The sequence below is a fragment of the Tympanuchus pallidicinctus genome, unplaced genomic scaffold, assembly GCF_026119805.1.
Source record: "Tympanuchus pallidicinctus isolate F22 unplaced genomic scaffold, pur_lepc_1.0 scaffold52, whole genome shotgun sequence".
In the NCBI taxonomy this organism is placed as follows: domain Eukaryota; kingdom Metazoa; phylum Chordata; class Aves; order Galliformes; family Phasianidae; genus Tympanuchus; species Tympanuchus pallidicinctus.
In genome coordinates this window covers 151,524-167,729 of record NW_026294772.1, presented here as the reverse complement: position 1 = coordinate 167,729, position 16,206 = coordinate 151,524, and the positions used below count along the sequence as shown (strand labels likewise).

The following is a 16,206-nucleotide window of genomic DNA, read 5'->3' as shown; positions in this document are numbered from 1 at the left end:
AAGGAGGCAGTTGATTCTCTAGAAGAATCTATAAACTAAGCTTGCCCTGTGTAATACCCTTTCCAATGATTTTATGGATGGCCTCCTTACAGGACTGAATCTCACCAGAAGTAAATGTTTCTCAGCATAGATACTTCCACGACCTTGGTATTGATGATGTTGGAGAAATATTCTTGCCAGATATGTGCTCAGTCACCTGAGGTCCATAAGCAATATGTGAGACAGAACATCAGATTTAGGGGAAGTTTATTGATACTTTGTGATATTTGCTTTTTGTGGGAATGCCATCTTTTCCATTGGTGGAGTTGCAACTGAGCTTGCTGATCATTCAAGGGTGAGGGAATGGTTTTGTCATTCCCTGAGTTCCATTGTGGCAGATGAAAGTTTCTGTAACATCTCTGCCATTCTTCTCCACTGAACTTTGCTGGCCCACCTCACGTGACAAGATGAGCACAGTCTGATGGGGACAGTGTGGCATTCACGATGTTTCTGTCTCCTCCAGATTCTTGTTAACTGCAAAGAAAGGGGATGGGGTAAGTGAAGTCTCCTCTCAGGAATTCTTCTGCACCAGAATTGCAGGCAAAAATGATACAGACATTGCTCTACAAGAAGATCTACAGTTTAGATTATATCCATGTACATGTGGATATTGGCAAAGAAACTGGATGCTAGAGCTTTGGACAAGTTTCTATAGGAGCCAGAATGTGGCTGCATGAAGACCAGACTCTCAACCCAGTGCTCAACACACTGCTTGATCCAGGGAACCATGTGGTTCTGACACACAGTGTGGGTCTGATAAACGCCTAAAGCCCAACAACTAGCTGAAGACCATGAAGGGCTCCTTCTTTCACCCATGTAGGGCCTGTCCAAGATTCTCTCCTAAGAGAAAGAACATTAAAAGTAAGGAGTTAGAGTCACAGAGGCTTTGGAGCATTCAACTTAAATATTTCTTGAGTATGGATGATACAAGGAGGTTTCTCTTCCCAAACAAAGTTCCAGCTGTTTTTCTCCTACTTTCCAGAGATGCTTGTCATTGCCTCCTATCCCAGAAACTGTTCTGCCTTCCCTTGCTGGGAGGAGTGGCTGACACACCAGATGAATGACTGTGTGTCACTCAGTGACATCTGGAAAGGCTGAAATATTGGATAGAAAGGAATATTATGAGCACTGATAAGGACAAGTGTGGAGTCCTGAACTCTAGGAGGTGGGGTGAAGAATAACAATACGGATTAGGGGATGATCTGCTGGAAAGGAGCTCCGTGGAGAAGGACCTGGTTGTCCTGATGGCCAAAAGGTTGGCCATGAGTCAGCAATGTGCCCTTGCAGCCAAGAAGGCCAGTGGTATCCTGGGGTGCATTAGAAAAATCTGGTGCTCCACATCTGGAGCACTGTGTCCAGTTCTGGAGTCTCCTTTGACTCTGAGATGTTCAAAACCTGCCTGAATGTTTTCCTGTGCAACTTGATATAGGGAACCTATCTTAACAGTGGTCTGTGATCCTGTGACTTATCCCATGGTCAGTTGTCTTTGTGCTCTGCTGTTGCCAGCTGGTCCACTACATCCATCTTATCCAGATGTTTCCTATCCTTTATGGCTCCCTGCTGTACTCCAAAGGCACAATCCTGAGAAGGAGAACCTTGCCACGATTCCCTCGGGATTCTCCTTTTGTCCTCCACACTCCAGCCTGCTGTATCTGCCAGAACTATTTCTCTCTGTCCCCACATCAGTTCAGGTGTCAGAGGGATGGATAACTACCTGTGCAGAAAACAGAAGCGTCCTCTCCGTGATAGCAGTCGTGTTCACCCCACGGCCTTGCCTTACAGTCAGAGATGCTTTCTTCTGTCCCTTCGCAATTCACATCATCCAGCCAGATGACATCTGGCCCTCGGCCATAGCGAGCACCTCCCAAGGCTGAGAGTGGTGACCCACAGCCCACCTGCTTGCAAATCACCTTGGCGTCCTTCATGTCCCAGTGGTCATCACACACACTACCCCAACGATTCTCGTGTAAAACCTCAACTCTTCCAGCACATTTGTTTGGGCCATCCACGAGCCGAACTGGTCCAATCTCAGAAATATCTGTCTCTGCACAAATGCCGAGAAAATAAAGGTTAAGGGAGCATCCCTCACTGCCTGTGGACAGCATGCAGAGGCGTTCGAACACAATGGAGATATGCCAAGGGATTTCTTCTAAGAGTACCTGTGCTTTTCTGGTGTGGGAATAAAATAGCAGAAAACCCAGAAAAGCACTGTGGAGAAAAGGCAGAAAGAGGTTTTCCTGGTATTCATGAATGGCTGCAGGCTCTACTGACTCAAGGAGACTGTTAAGCTTTCGGGACAGAGGTGGGACAAGGGACCACAGTGGCCTCAGGTAGGAGAAGATTTCATGCCACACCCATGTGTCACCACTGCATCACAGGGCTGGCTGTCAGTGACGGGATGAGTTCATCAGCCATGTCTCTATTTCCACCAGCAGATATACACAGATCTCTACTGCCCTTTCTACAGGGGCTCGGGATGAACCCTGTTTCAAGCTGATGTGTGGTGGGATCTGCCCAGCCCACTGCTCAGCACATGCAGTGTTGGGGTCAGAGATGGTTACCTGAGCACTCCACACTGGCATCTTCCACATGATTGCAGACATTCTCTCCCCATGGCTTTGCTTCACACTCAGTGAGAGATCCTTCTGTCCCTGTGCAGTTCACATCACTCAGCCAGATTTGGCCTTTTCCTTCTCCGTATTTTGACTCCGGCAGGGCTGATAGGGCTGTCCCACAGCCCAGCTGTTTGCACACCACTTTTGCCTCCCGTAAATCCCAGTTGTCATCACACACGGTCCCCCAGACATTGTTGTGAAGCACCTCAACTCTCCCAGAGCAGCGGTTTGGGCCTCCCACCAGGCGAACTGAAGTGGAGATGGTGATCCCTGAATCTGTGGGCAAATCCAGAGAGGGCATGCTCAGGAAGGCAGAAGGTTATGCATGTGCACGTTTATGCCCCTGCTGCATATCATCTCCCTCCCATGCTTATGGATCACCTTAACCTCTAGCTTGAGCTGGAGAAAAATGACAGAGAGCACCACAGTGAGGAGACAGCCTACCAAATTGAAACACTCTTCTATGGTGCAAGGATCCCAAACCAACAGCAGCAGCAGTTGGGGAGTACTATGTAGTAAGCCCTTGTTCCTGTCTAAGATTGTACCCACATTCATATGAAAGACATCCCAACACATTGCTAGCAAATGGAGAATGCAAAAGATTACCTGAACAAATTGCACTGGCATCTTCCCCGTGGTAACAATTGTGGTCCCCCCACGGCCTTGCCTGGCATTCAGAGAGAGATGCTTCCAACCCTGTGCAGTTCACATCATCCAGCCAGATGGTGTCAGTTCCTCGCCCAAACTTTGCTGCAATTGGGGCCAGCACTGCATCCCCACAACCCAGCTGCTTGCACACAACTTGAGCATCACTGATATCCCATTCATCATGGCACACGCTGCCCCACTGCTCTTCATGAAGAACCTCAACTCTTCCAGCACATCGGTTTGGGCCTCCCACCAGACGAAGTGGCCCTGGCTCAGGTATTTCTGTTTCTAAAAATGGAATAAATAGGTAATTGAATAAATAATCAAACAACAACAAAAACAAAACAAAACAAACAAAAAAGCAACAAAACAAGCCAGGGAGAAGTTTTGGAAAAGTCTCTGTGCTCCTGACCACCCGGAGAAAGCAGAATCTCCTACAGTGTATCAAAACTCTCTGCTCATTCCTAACACTTGACAAAGGCTTTCCTCCTACCTTCTGGCTAAGAAGAAAGGTTTGTGGAGAAATAAAACCAGGATGAAGGTTGCCAGAAGAGGGAGAAGACCAAATGTCTGCAATCCCAGCTCTGTAGGGCATGTGATACAGCTTCTCTGGCTCAAGGTGATAGAGCTCAACAAAGTCACTCTGAATCTGTAACCTCCTAACTGAATGGCTCAGAAATTGCCCTACAGCTTTCTACAGACACAATGGATGCAAAGTAGAAGAGTTCTGGAGGTTACCTGAGCACTCCACACTGGCATCTTCCACGTGGTTGCAGACGTTCTCTCCCCATGCCTTTGACTTGCATTTGGAGAGGGACCCTTCTGTCCCTTTGCAGTCCAAATCACTCAGCCAGATCTGGCCCTTCCCTTCTCCATATTTTGACTTCTTGGGGGATGATAATGCTGTCCCACAGCCCAGCTGCCTGCACACCACCCTGGCCTCCCGTAAATCCCAACCTTCATCACAAACAGTCCCCCAGACATCATTGTGAAGCACCTCGACTCTTCCAGAGCATCTGTTTGGACCGTCCACCAGGCGAACATCAAGTATGCTGTTGTCTACATCTAGAGAGAAAAGATGTCCCAGGATGAAAGCAGGGAATGAGAAAGAGGGCTCTTCCTTCCCATACAGCCTTTATTTAATTCCAAACCGAGATGTTTATTACCAAATCTAGCATATAAAATCTTAGTTTGATTGAAACATGGTTTTGATTTGAGAATGGCTAAATGTTGCACATGTTTATATGACCAGAAGTCCATCCTGAAAAACAAACCATAGGGTTCATTTTCAGCTGTAATGGGTGAAATGTAGCCACCCCAAAACTCCCCCAGTGAGTTAACTCCCCAGCTCTTATTGGGTGAGCTTCCCCAGGGCTAAGGCCAGATGCTGCTACAAGGCACTGGACTACTAGCAGGGAAGAGAGAATTGAGGATTTTTCACCCTTTCCCAAAGGAAAGGGTTGAATTTCTTCAATTAGAGGCAGAGTTTGCAGGTACACAGCTGTTACTGACCAGTGGTATGTATGTATGTGTTATGGTCAGTGTCTAGGACTGGAAAGGATCTGCTCGATTACTCAGCCTTGGCAGTTTTACAGAATCACAGAATGGCCAGGATTGTAAGGGACCTTAAGGATCACGAATCTCCAACCCCCCTTCCACATGCAAGGCTACCAAACTCCACATTTAATACCAGACCAGGCTGCCCATCCAACCTGGCCTTGAACACCTCCAGGGATGAATGGTGCATTCATAACTTCTCTAGACATCCTGTTTCAGCACCTCACCACTCTCACAGTAAAGAAAACTGAACCCAGGAGGCAACTCAATACCTCTCAAGACTCACCCCTCAATCGCTGATCCTCAAATCATGATCTCTGCCATGATCTCTATCTCTAGATAGAGAGTATTGCTAGATATCATCATTCTTTGGCATGAATCTTGGGGCGGAATAACTCAGACCAACATGATGAGGGCCTGAAACCTGAAACACTTTCTTCCTTGCTCATGGAGGAGTTGAGAGGATATTCATATGATTGAGATCAGACTTCAGTATTGAGGATATTAACACTTGTGTTTTAACTTTGCTCAAATGGTCAATGTTTTACCAGTGATTTCACTCTTTACTATTCCTTTCACCCAGAGATCTGCACCTCATAAAGAGGAAGTAGAGGAGTCAGGTCGTCTCAATTGGCTGAATGTGCTCAACAGAGACAAAATTATTGTCCACAGTAAAAGGATTTGGACCAACTTCTCTTTGTTCTGAGTAGGACACTGGAATCTCCTGATTATGCACAGCATCATTCTGCGTGATATTTTATGACCGAACTGAATGCTCACTCACAGTGCCACTGACTGATACAAATACTGACCTGCCAGCAGGACTCCTGCAAGGGAAGCTGAAATTAAAAAAAATACAGGATGTTAGTGTGTGTCCAATTGGTTCACAAAGCATGGAGATTCAGGAAAGCAAGATACGAGGTAATAGATGAGCTACTAAGAGCACCACTAGAGCTCAACATTGTTCTCAGCCACCCAAATCCTGCCACCAAAGGTTTTCCCTGTCTCAGTGCATGTGACCTTTGTGACTGAGAGACCAGATAAAGAAAGAAAATGCAAATGTATGTGTACATTGGTGAATATGTGTGCACTGGGAAAAAAATTAAGTATTTAGGCAGGTAATGAGGAAATGATATAAAAGAGCAGTTGAGATTCTATTCATCCATAGTCCATTGTCCAATGAGATTGAGTTGTTTTCCAGGCAGCTAAATTATCTAGGCTTCTGCAATAACCAGTGAAATGACACATACCCCTCCCATCCTAGGGTTGGTGAAATGGAATGTGGCCACTAACAATCATAGGGTCACACAACGAAGGGTCTTTGAAATGGAAACCTGTTCGAAGTGACTACTGCTTTCTCTGGGAATTGGATAGAAGCTGAAGCAAACCCTGGAAGGGAGAGCAGAGCTTGCCAGCATCTGTTTGTCCTATGAAATCAGGAGAGAGAAACTTTGTATGCATTGTGGAAGGTCAGCAGCAAAGAAGGGCTCAGTGCAAACAGCAGTTTCTGCTCCTAAATGTGGCAGTCTGGCAAGGTCCCAAGCATTGGTTAAAAGCCTCAGGCAAGGGCAGCATTGCTGACACCACAAGTGGCATTAGCATAATCCATTTTCCACTTGGCTTTCTTTTACATAGTATTAAGATTTCTAGTTCTGCTCCCGTCTCTGACGCATGGAAACCTACAGATGCTGTGGCTCTACATAACAGAAACAAGGGCAGGGAACCCAGCCGTGTGCAGTTTTCTCATAAGGGTTGGCATTCAGATGCTGAATGAGGCCCTTGGAAGTGACTGGTAGGGGCAGCTCCCAGCTGTCCAGCTGTGGATGTCTGAGATTCCAGAGAGGGGATCTGAGCATCCACACAGAGCTGTCAGATATGGATGACTAATTGCAGGCATCTAACTGAGAGAAGGAGGATTCAGCTCACTGCAGACACCACCAGCTGCATTTCGCTTACTTGCAGTGTCACATTTGCTTTGTGCTAAAGAAACAAAGCAATAACGGAAGAGGAGACCACTGGCAAAGGTGTGTCAAGCCAGATGCAAAGAAAAAAGAACTCCACTTACCCCAAAGACATGGCAGGAGGATGAGCCTCATGTTGGTCACAGAGAGCATTGCAGAGAGGACATGGACATGTACCCAAGAAACGGGGTATTTGAGAATTCCCTACAGCCCTGGCTCCTCCCCTCTATCCAAAATCCTGCCTCCATTCCCCCTGACTCAGCAACTTGGCAAAGCCAAACCTCTGCCAGGAATCTTGTGCCATTAGCACCACGTAGGCTGTAGGATTGTGAAATTGGACTGTTTTGGGAATCTGATGAGCAAACAATCCTCTCAGCTCAGCTCATTCTGGACCATCAAAGGCAGGGATGGAAGCAAACATGGAATTCTGAGTTACCTTCCAGTGCCTAGGCAGAGCTGGGAAAGTGAATTTCATACCTTGCCACTAATTCAAAAACAAAAGAACCATTTTCTGGTGAAAAAACCAACAACTCTTAAGAAGAGTTTATCTTTTTTTCCCACTTTTTCTCTCATATTTGTCCCAAGAGGAGGGTAATGTTTGTGAAATTCTGTGGTACTGTTTCTCTGTGTTCAGTGTTCAGTTCATTCTCCTGGTCTTAGGGATGCTAAAGAGGCAAGTAGCAAGTTCCACAATCATAGAGATTGGAAGGAACCATCTTGTCCAACCTCCCTGCTAATGTGGGCTCCCAAGAGTAGATTGCAAAAGAGGGGACAGACAGTTTAGCAGCGTGTGCTTTGGCAGGACAGTGAGAAATGGTTTCAAACTAAAAGAGGAGATTCAGATTGGATACAATTTTTTTATTTTTATTTTTATTTTTATTTTTATTTTTATTTTCATTTTTATTTTTACAATTAGGGCAGTGAGGCACTGGAGAAGTGGTGGAGGCCCCATCCCTGAATACAATCAACATCAGGCTGGGCCAGGCTCTGAGCAACCTGACTGAGCTGTAGATGTCCCTGTTCATTGCAGGGGAGTTGGATGAGATGACCTTAAAGGGTCTCTTTTAGCTCATATTATTCTGATTCTATGAAAGCATTGAGGTGGTTTTGAATATCTCCAGAGGAGACTCCATAGCATATCTGGGGAACTTGCTCCTGTGCACCGTGACCTCAAAGTAAAGAAACTTGTCTTCATATTCAGATGGAAATTTCTGGAATCCAGTTTGTACCCATTCATTGTCCTTGTCACGTATCTGGATATGACCAAAAGAGTTCATCCGCTTCACTCCCTTTAGATGTTAACAAATGTTGATAAGGTGCCCTGTTTGTCTTCTCTTCTTCATGCTGATCAGTCCCAGGGCACTCAGCATTTCTTCCTAGGGGAGATGCCCCAGGCCATGATCACTGTTATGGCGCTTTTCTGGATTCTCTGCAGTAGTTCCCAGTTTGCCTTGAACTGAGGAGCTCAGAATCAGACACAGCGTTCTGGATGGGGTCTCCTAGGGCAGAGTAGAGGGGGAGGATCATTTCCCTCAGCCTGCTGGTCATACTCAATTTAATGCACCCCAGAATACCATTGGCCTTCTTGGCCACAAGGGCACACTGCTGGCTCGTGGCCTCCTGGATGCCCATGTCCTTCTCTGCAGAGCTCCTTTCCAGCAGATCATCCACTACGCTGTACTGATGTGTGCAGTTATCCCTCCCCCTTTGGAGGACTCCATCCTTGCCCACGTTGAAAATCATAAGGATCCTCTCTGCCCAACCTCATGAGGTTCCTTGCCCAGGTCCATCCATGGGGATGGATCACTCATGGCCAGGTAGAGACACGATGCTGCAGGGATATGATGATGCTTCTATCATGTGTGGGATCTTCCTCATGACAAATTTTTGTGCCTGGAAAACGCATTTAGATAGCTTGCGTGCTCAGCAGACATCATCTATCACCCCTTAGAGCTGGCTGAATTCATTTTATAGCTTCAGACACTTGTACCAAGATGTCCAAGAAGAAAATACAGCTACAGATGAATTTCAACCAGAGTGTGCATTAGTTGGAAAAGCTGAAGAATTACTTCGTCCGTGATGAACTGCTCTGCTTAGAGTGTGCAACCCAGGGACTGTTTACAACACATCATTCATGTTCATATTGCATTTCATAGCAAGTCTGTGTATCATCACAACCACTTCAGTGCAGCTGAGCTCTGCCTCCATCATGGTAGGTCTCAAGCAGGCCAACTGCTGGGCAACTGCTGGCAAACACCTTTCTTGAAGGCTGATGCCTACATCCAGTCACTGATGTGCAGGAGAGGTCTCAGAGCTGCTGAGAAGATGAGGGTCACACATTTTACACATAAATGAGACTTCTTGTTACAGACGTTTCAGGTGAAGTTTGTTGTTTTCACAATCCCCACATTTTATTGATTCAGTTGTGCTTTGATACTGATCCTTAGCTTCTGTCTGCCTGTGAGAGATTGGCCAGTAATTCCTGCTTTGTATTTGTAGAGTTGATTGCTTGCTTGATAGTTAAATTCAACAAACTGATGTTTGCTGATGACTCGTAGCATGTTACCTTTTGGGGGACTACAAACAGAAGCACTAGCTTTCTGCTCAATATTTTCCAGGAATTGAATTTAGACTGAATCTTCTAAAATTATCTACAGTTGCATTCTTCCTTCTCTCCCTCTCTCCCTTTCTTCTGTCCTCTCTTGGTCACATTTTCTCTTTCTCATTCATTCATTCATTCATTCATTCATTCATTCATTCATTCATTCATTCATTCATTCATTTCTAAACACATACATTAGATAAAACCAACCAGAACCTGGCACCTCCCCATATCACAAGCACAGTTAAGGATGAACATTGCCTTTTCCCCAAATACTTAATGGTGATTTTGGAAAGGATTGTGATTTTAAATTCACATCATACCTGTCTTTCCTAAGTGTACGTTCAGTATTTCAACCTGTCACTCATCTTTTTCATTATTTTAGTAGCGTGATAATGGAAGAATTTTAGCAAAAATGGAAGTGGAAATAAGTCAAAACTTCAGCACAGTTTGCACACGCTTTCACTATCTTCCCGTCCTTTCTGCTTTGCTGATAAACTCTTTCCCTACTCGTTCCCATCTTGTAAATGTGGTTTTGCAACAGAATGTTGTTACCTGCTGTACCCTTTGCTCTACCTATCTCATTTTGCACCCTTGCCTCTCTAATTTTGATCCCACATGCCATGCTATCATACTGAATCTTAGAACCTTGGCCTGATTTGCTTGTTCTGAAGAAAACTATTTTTTATTATCTCTATTTACAGTATTAATAGGATCTTGGATATAAAATGCAAGTGATGGACTGTGAGTTTCAGGTCCATGATTAAGGGAGCAGTGATTTTCTTTCTGTGGCCACTGAAATTGTAAGGGTCCTGTTGTTCATAAGACCATGGAGCTTGGTGAGATCCACTCCAGACTTCCAAAGGAATCAGCAGATGTTATAAATGGATTTATCTCAGTCCAGTAAATTCAAAGTGGGAATGTGGCATGAGGGAAGATCAGGGAAACTACAGACCTGTCCGTCTAACTTCAGCCCTTGGAAAAGTAATGAAGAACATTGTTTTGCTGCTGTTGAAGATTTCCTTTCAGTCATAGCCAGTCAACCATAGCCAGCATAGGTTCATGTGAAGTCCTATTTTATTAACTTCATCTCCTTGTATGATAAGAATGCCAATTTGGTGGATGAAAACAAAAGCTCAGCAGCAGCTTAAACACCAGTAAGGAATCAGCACTATTTTCATCAAAAATGCAGAATAGAGCTCTGTACAAGGGCTGATGGAGAAATAGTACATAAAAAGGATATACAAATCTCCCAGCCAAAACTATGATGAGAAGCATATGGATAATGCCCATAAGAGCATGTTTCAGTGATTAGTTAATTGTGAAGAGATTGGGCTGTTGGGCCCAATCATCTTTTTAGGTCCCTTCCTACTGAACTATTCTATTTTGTTCTATGCCTGACCTAATGTTTGGGTTCAAAGTGGCAATGGGACATTACAGGTGCGACCACTGTCTCTCATGATCTCCATGCTGCATCCCACAGACGACCCTGTGCTGGAGCAGGTGGATCAGACCCCAGCTCTGATGCATCTCCTCAGGAAAGCATGAAAATAAGCTAAGTGTCTTGATTTTACTGCAGCCACACATTTGATTTGTCCAGTGCATTCACACCAGGGAAAGCAGTGACTTTGGCTGCTTTAGCATCATCATCATCAGTTTGTTATCAACTTGGGACGACAAAGACCTCCTGTGTCTTTAACCAGGTGATCAGTTTCTCTGAAGATAATAAGTGTCTGTGCTGTCTCCTAATAACATCATCACCGTGTTCTGAGGATCCAGATTTAGTATCATTATCATTCCTAGTGTAAAAAAGAGTATGAAGAGTGTGGCTTTGTGCAGCCAAGGTGGGAAAGAGCTTATACCCAAACTTTGGTGGGTTAGTATCACACAGAGCACCTGGGCAGCAATGCTCATACTTCGCACTGCTTGCTTTGGAGATGCTCTTCACTCCACATTCTGACAATAGTTTTGCTGTGCTCCTCAGATCAATATATTTGAGATAGTGGGATCTTAAGAAGCCTGTCACGGCTGTTTTCTATGGGATGAAGATTAGATGTGAGAACTGAAACAAGTTACTAAAGAGATTTTGTTTGGGACCTGACATCAGTGCATTAATGCAATGCGAAATCTGGTGGTGGATCCGAGGTGAGAACATTCAAGGGCATAAAATACAAATGATGGCTTCCCCTGAGCACAGAGTTTAGTTTCTACATATTCATGATGTGAGTTAACTGGAGAAACAGCAATCATGAAAATAACTCTTCAGCTGGAACACCTGTATTTGCTGCATTTTCCATACGCTCTTCTCTTGCTGGAAAAGGAGTTTAAGAGGCTTAAAACTTCTTTTCCAGTAGCCAACAAAGCCTTTCGGTCATCTTATATCGAATAAAAGGCTTTTGTATGCATCATTGCTCATCGCATCAGGCCTGTATCTAATGCTTAAATATCTCCAAGGTCAAACTGGGTACCATATGTGCACTGAATGATGTTGGAGACACCACACAGTGCTTAACTCATCTTTATTCGGATATGAACATAGCCTGTTGCCCCACAAGCTGCTTGATAATCAGTTTCTACAAAGTCTGGCTAAGGTACTGACCCAAACCCACAATATTAGCAGGCTGGTGGGAGAGTAATAATCATGCTTGGTGTAGAATGCATCACACATAGCTCGAATGCAAACATATAAATAAGGCAATCAGCACACGAGCTAGATCATTCTACTGTAGTTTATAAAAGAGGAAACAATTTTGACCATATCTTTGTAGGCATCTGCTAATGCTGTGCCACATATCCTTTATTTCTAAGCTCCCACGCTAATGATCATTAACCAGAATGAGATGGGCCTGAATGGGTCCACCATAAACACGTCAGTCTGCACTGCCAACTAGGTTAATAGTCTTACTATATGTTGGGTCACTTTCTAGCTATGACATTGCACAACATGAACATGCCAGACCTACCAATATGGAAGGCACTGCTCACTGTCCATAAGATAACTTTCTATGGCTGAATAGATCAGGTTGTGTCTGGCCAAGGCTGGAGTCATGCCTAAGTGACTCTGGCAGGATGTCCAGGAAGTAAAGCTGTGGGTATTTTACAAGCTGTATTTTGGCACTTGCAAAGAGCTGGGTTTCCCTGTATGCTCTGTGGAGGCTTGGAGATACACACATCACAGAACCGTGTCTGAGCCAAAATGCACAAAAGTCTTCCCCTTCTTTGATATCACTAAGTCCTTCTGTAGGGTTTGACATAGACAAAAAGTCTTTACAAGTCTGACTATCTGCAATGCACTTGGCCATGATCCTGCTGGTTCTTGGGTAGAATCTCAGGAAGTTCCTGTTCTGCAGCACATATTTCCCATTCACTGACTATGCTGAGCTAGTAAATCCCCATGATACAGCACACAGTTGGCTTTGCTTCATTTAAACTCATCACTTAGTTTAGTTTCTATGAGAATAGATCAACAGTAGATCAACAGAGGTGCACTGGCAACACTGCCTTGTACAGACATTCTTTCCCAGGAATTCAATCCTGTGCAATACCCAGACCTGACAGTGTACATCATGCTTGGAAAAACTCCATGGATTCAGAGCACCCATGTATTGGGAACTGCAAATAGAAAGGACACCTCCGCACTCATCCCCCTCCCCATTTTCTCTGCTGCTCTCCTGCTACCCCAGGAAAACATCTCAGCTGGTTGCAGCTACCAAAAAAGTTGCTCTGCTTCATGTTGCAGACATTTATACCCCAGGATTCAACTCCCTGTGTCCAGCAGCAACCCATTACCCCTGTTGCCAATAGATGGCTGATACTCATTACTCAGATGGCCTCAGTTAGGTCTGGATCCTGGTCTCTGTCCCCAGGAAAGGCCACGTCCAAACCCCTCATCTTCTCCTGGTAGATTCTGTTGAAGGTCTGACTCCGTGCCACTGTGAAATGGTTCTTCCAGTCCCCACAGATGCCTGAGGAAGGAATATTTCTATTTCAGAGCACACACCACTGGGCAATCCTCTTTCCTGCACAGTTTTTGGGTGCACTTACCACTGTGAAGAGCAGTCCAAAATGAATAGCCATCCCTATGGACACAGTTGTGCACATCCTACTGACGTCCTCCCCGTTGGCTCCCCATTGGGGCACCAAAACCCAGCACTTCGATGGGGACCTCTCTACTCACCCTTCCTCAGGAACTGGCCTTTGGTCTGGTCCATGATGTCTGCAGGGAGCAAGATGGAGCTGCACATAGGGTTTTGCCTCATGGCCGTGAAGGAGGCATTTTGGACTACTGAGGAGATAGCATCGTCATCCAAATTCTGTCCCAGAAAATGGCAGAGGCGTCTCACACTGCCTTGCAGGTCCTTAGGGACACAGAATAAGCCTGTTACCACCTACGGTGACACATCAGCACACTGGGAGCAGGGGGGTCTGCCAAGATCACTACCTGTTTCAGCTCTTCGTAGGTGATGAAGAAGAAATTCTCCCTGTCCTTCATCTCCATCCAGCCTCGGACATGTTCAAACCAGGAGCCATGGGGCACTGATGGGAGACAGAAGGCAGTAAGCCTATGGGGTGATCATGGCATGGCATGAGGTGTGCAGGGAAGAGGAAGGGCCTCATTAGGCAGGGAGAAGTTAACAAGATGCAAAACTGAGCAACAGCATCCTGAAATCAGGTGTGACTGAGAGGTTCAGTTGTTGCAGATGAGCAATGGGGTCTTCTCCAGCCACCTTTCTGCTGCTGTTTCCTTGCTCAAACAGATGTTGTTGAGACAGTGCTGCTTCCTCATCCTGCAAGCACAGGAGCAGGGACAGACACAGACCGTGCTCAGAGAAGGGAGAGACAAATAGCAAGGAATGATACTGGGGTAGATCTGTGAATGTAAGGGGTCTGCTGGTCAAGATTTCCAAGAGAAAAATGAAATCTGTAGAAGGCAGGCAAATTAAAAATCAAATTTGTGTGCTTTTTTGTGCCTTGCTAGGCACTTCACCTCCCTCATAGAGGAAGTTCTGTTTCACAGGCATCATCAGTGGACCATATGAAAAGATTGCAGAGATAGAGGTGATAAGGAAGCCCCAGCATGCCCTGAGAGAGCACAAACCACACTCACACTCTCCACTGAGAAAGTCCCTTAAGAACTGCTCAAAGGACACAGGGTCCTCATAGCTGTTGCACATCTGGCAGAAGTAGAAGTAGGAGACAACAACGTCTCGAGGATCCCGTAGGGTGTAGATAACCTGGGGGAGAGTGCATACAGGAGTAAGATGCTCAGAGAAGGGAAAGACAAATTGCAGGCAACGGCACTGGGGTAGATCTGCAAATGGAAGGGTCTGTCAAAGGAGGATCAATTCAGTGCAAGATACAATAATGCGGACCTCAGGCAAGGGTTGAGGAACACATAGGCTCATTAGAGCCACTGGAGGTCCCCCAGAATATCCAAAGGTGCAGATGTGAGATGGGGGCTTGCATATTTCCATTCAGAGGGTGTGTAGGATGCCCTAGAAGGGTCCTCATCCAAGGTCCATCATTGTAATGTTTCCCAGATGGGCATTGCATGGGCAATGGTCCTCCCAGGCTCCCCTTCAGAGGCACTGCATGAACAGCCACCCCACAAGGGCATATACAGCAGATATGTCGGATATACGTTGGATTCTATGATCCCACCTTGGCAGTGGAATGGGAGAAAGACTTGGGGAAGATGTGCCTGGGGAGGTGGCAGGTCAGCAGGCGAGGTGAGGGGTAGCTGAGGGCTGCCTCCAGACCCAGGCGGGTTGAGAACCAAGGCATGCGGTCAGAATTGAGGACAGTTTGGTTCCAGCTGGGGTGGCCTTGGCTGCGAATGAGGCTCAGGATCTCAGTCATCCACACGGTGCCTACCAGGTACAACAGAAATACAGAGCAAGGGATTTGCCCAGGGCTTCAGGATGCTTGGACCTCAGCAACAATGTCACCATCAAGTCTGTTCACCTTGAAGAAACTGCCTCCTGCCCATGCACAACCACTGTGCTATAAATACATACGTACATGTATCTCTCACCCAAAGCATTCCTGTTCCCATCAAAAGAACAGATTCACCTTCTGAACAACAGCTGAACTCTCCCACAACCCCACAGACCTTCTGCCATAGACCTGCCCACAAAACCGATCCAGAACAACTCTCCCAGCCTCTCTGTCCTCCCTTGGACATCCCCGTGGTACCAGATTTAGGGTAGGTGATGTTGAAGACGTCGTCGTCCCGCACCAGGAACTCGTTGTGGGCAAAACTCAAGCTGTGCTCAGAGTTGTAGGCTGGAGGGAATTTAATGCCTTTGTACGTCACGTAGTGCACCGGCATCGTGCTGGGATGGGAATTGGGTGCTGCAGCTCTGCAGGCCTGTAACAGGGAGAGAAAGGGATAGAGCACTGAACTCCAGATAGGAAATGTCTTCCCGCATAACCAGTCCCAAAGAGGAGCAATTCCATCTCCCAGTCATCAGAAGAGCTCTGTGTTACATGAGAACACACTCAGATACTCTCCAGTCCTTCCCTATGGGGATTCAAATGAACGACTACATAAGGCATTTCAGGAGCCCTCAGGCTAAATCTCTGCTAAGGGGTCAACTTCAACTCCCCCTCCCTTGCTGCCTCATGTGTTTACCTGCCCTCACAGCTGGGATGGGTGCATAGCAGCTTTCTTAGTAAGAGCCTGGACAACCAGGGAGACAAGAGGCAGTTGGAAACACCAAGCTCTGGTTTTCTACACAAAATACAGCTTTGCTCTTCTTCCAGAAGCTGAGAGAGAATCAAA

The 16,206-nt window shown here is 45.9% G+C and overlaps 2 protein-coding genes across 2 annotated transcripts; both read right to left on the bottom strand.

The window, feature by feature from the left end:
* Positions 1–229: 229 nt before the first annotated feature.
* LOC128091799 (soluble scavenger receptor cysteine-rich domain-containing protein SSC5D-like) lies at positions 230–7,044 on the bottom strand. Its single transcript, XM_052705150.1, has 7 exons — positions 6,925–7,044; positions 5,672–5,698; positions 4,041–4,367; positions 3,261–3,590; positions 2,601–2,930; positions 1,754–2,083; positions 230–513 (listed from the first exon to the last, which is right to left on the bottom strand). Exons 1-7 carry the CDS (start codon positions 6,971–6,973, stop codon positions 479–481), a joined length of 1,428 nt encoding a protein of 475 aa, XP_052561110.1. The 5' UTR covers positions 6,974–7,044; the 3' UTR covers positions 230–478.
* A 4,878-nt stretch (positions 7,045–11,922) lies between these two features.
* Positions 11,923–16,206, bottom strand: LOC128091801 (sulfotransferase 2B1-like). Its single transcript, XM_052705153.1, has 7 exons — positions 16,057–16,206; positions 15,618–15,792; positions 15,084–15,292; positions 14,530–14,656; positions 13,864–13,958; positions 13,600–13,780; positions 11,923–13,387 (listed from the first exon to the last, which is right to left on the bottom strand). The coding sequence occupies exons 2-7, from the start codon at positions 15,751–15,753 to the stop codon at positions 13,245–13,247; spliced, it is 891 nt and encodes a 296-aa protein (XP_052561113.1). The 5' UTR covers positions 15,754–15,792; positions 16,057–16,206; the 3' UTR covers positions 11,923–13,244.

Coding starts and splice junctions, on each gene's coding strand:
- LOC128091799 (XM_052705150.1), bottom strand. CDS start 6,973: ATGCTCTCTGTGACCAACATGAGGCTCATCCTCCTGCCATGTCTTTGG. Junction 2,931..3,260: donor TGCCAGTGCAATTTGTTCAG/GTAATCTTTTGC, acceptor ATTTGCCCACAG/ATTCAGGGATCACCATCTCC. Junction 2,084..2,600: donor TGCCAGTGTGGAGTGCTCAG/GTAACCATCTCT, acceptor GCATTTGTGCAG/AGACAGATATTTCTGAGATT.
- LOC128091801 (XM_052705153.1), bottom strand. CDS start 15,753: ATGCCGGTGCACTACGTGACGTACAAAGGCATTAAATTCCCTCCAGCC. Junction 15,293..15,617: donor CATCACCTACCCTAAATCTG/GTACCACGGGGA, acceptor TGTACCTGGTAG/GCACCGTGTGGATGACTGAG. Junction 13,959..14,529: donor GGACTTTCTCAGTGGAGAGT/GTGAGTGTGGTT, acceptor GTCTCCCATCAG/TGCCCCATGGCTCCTGGTTT.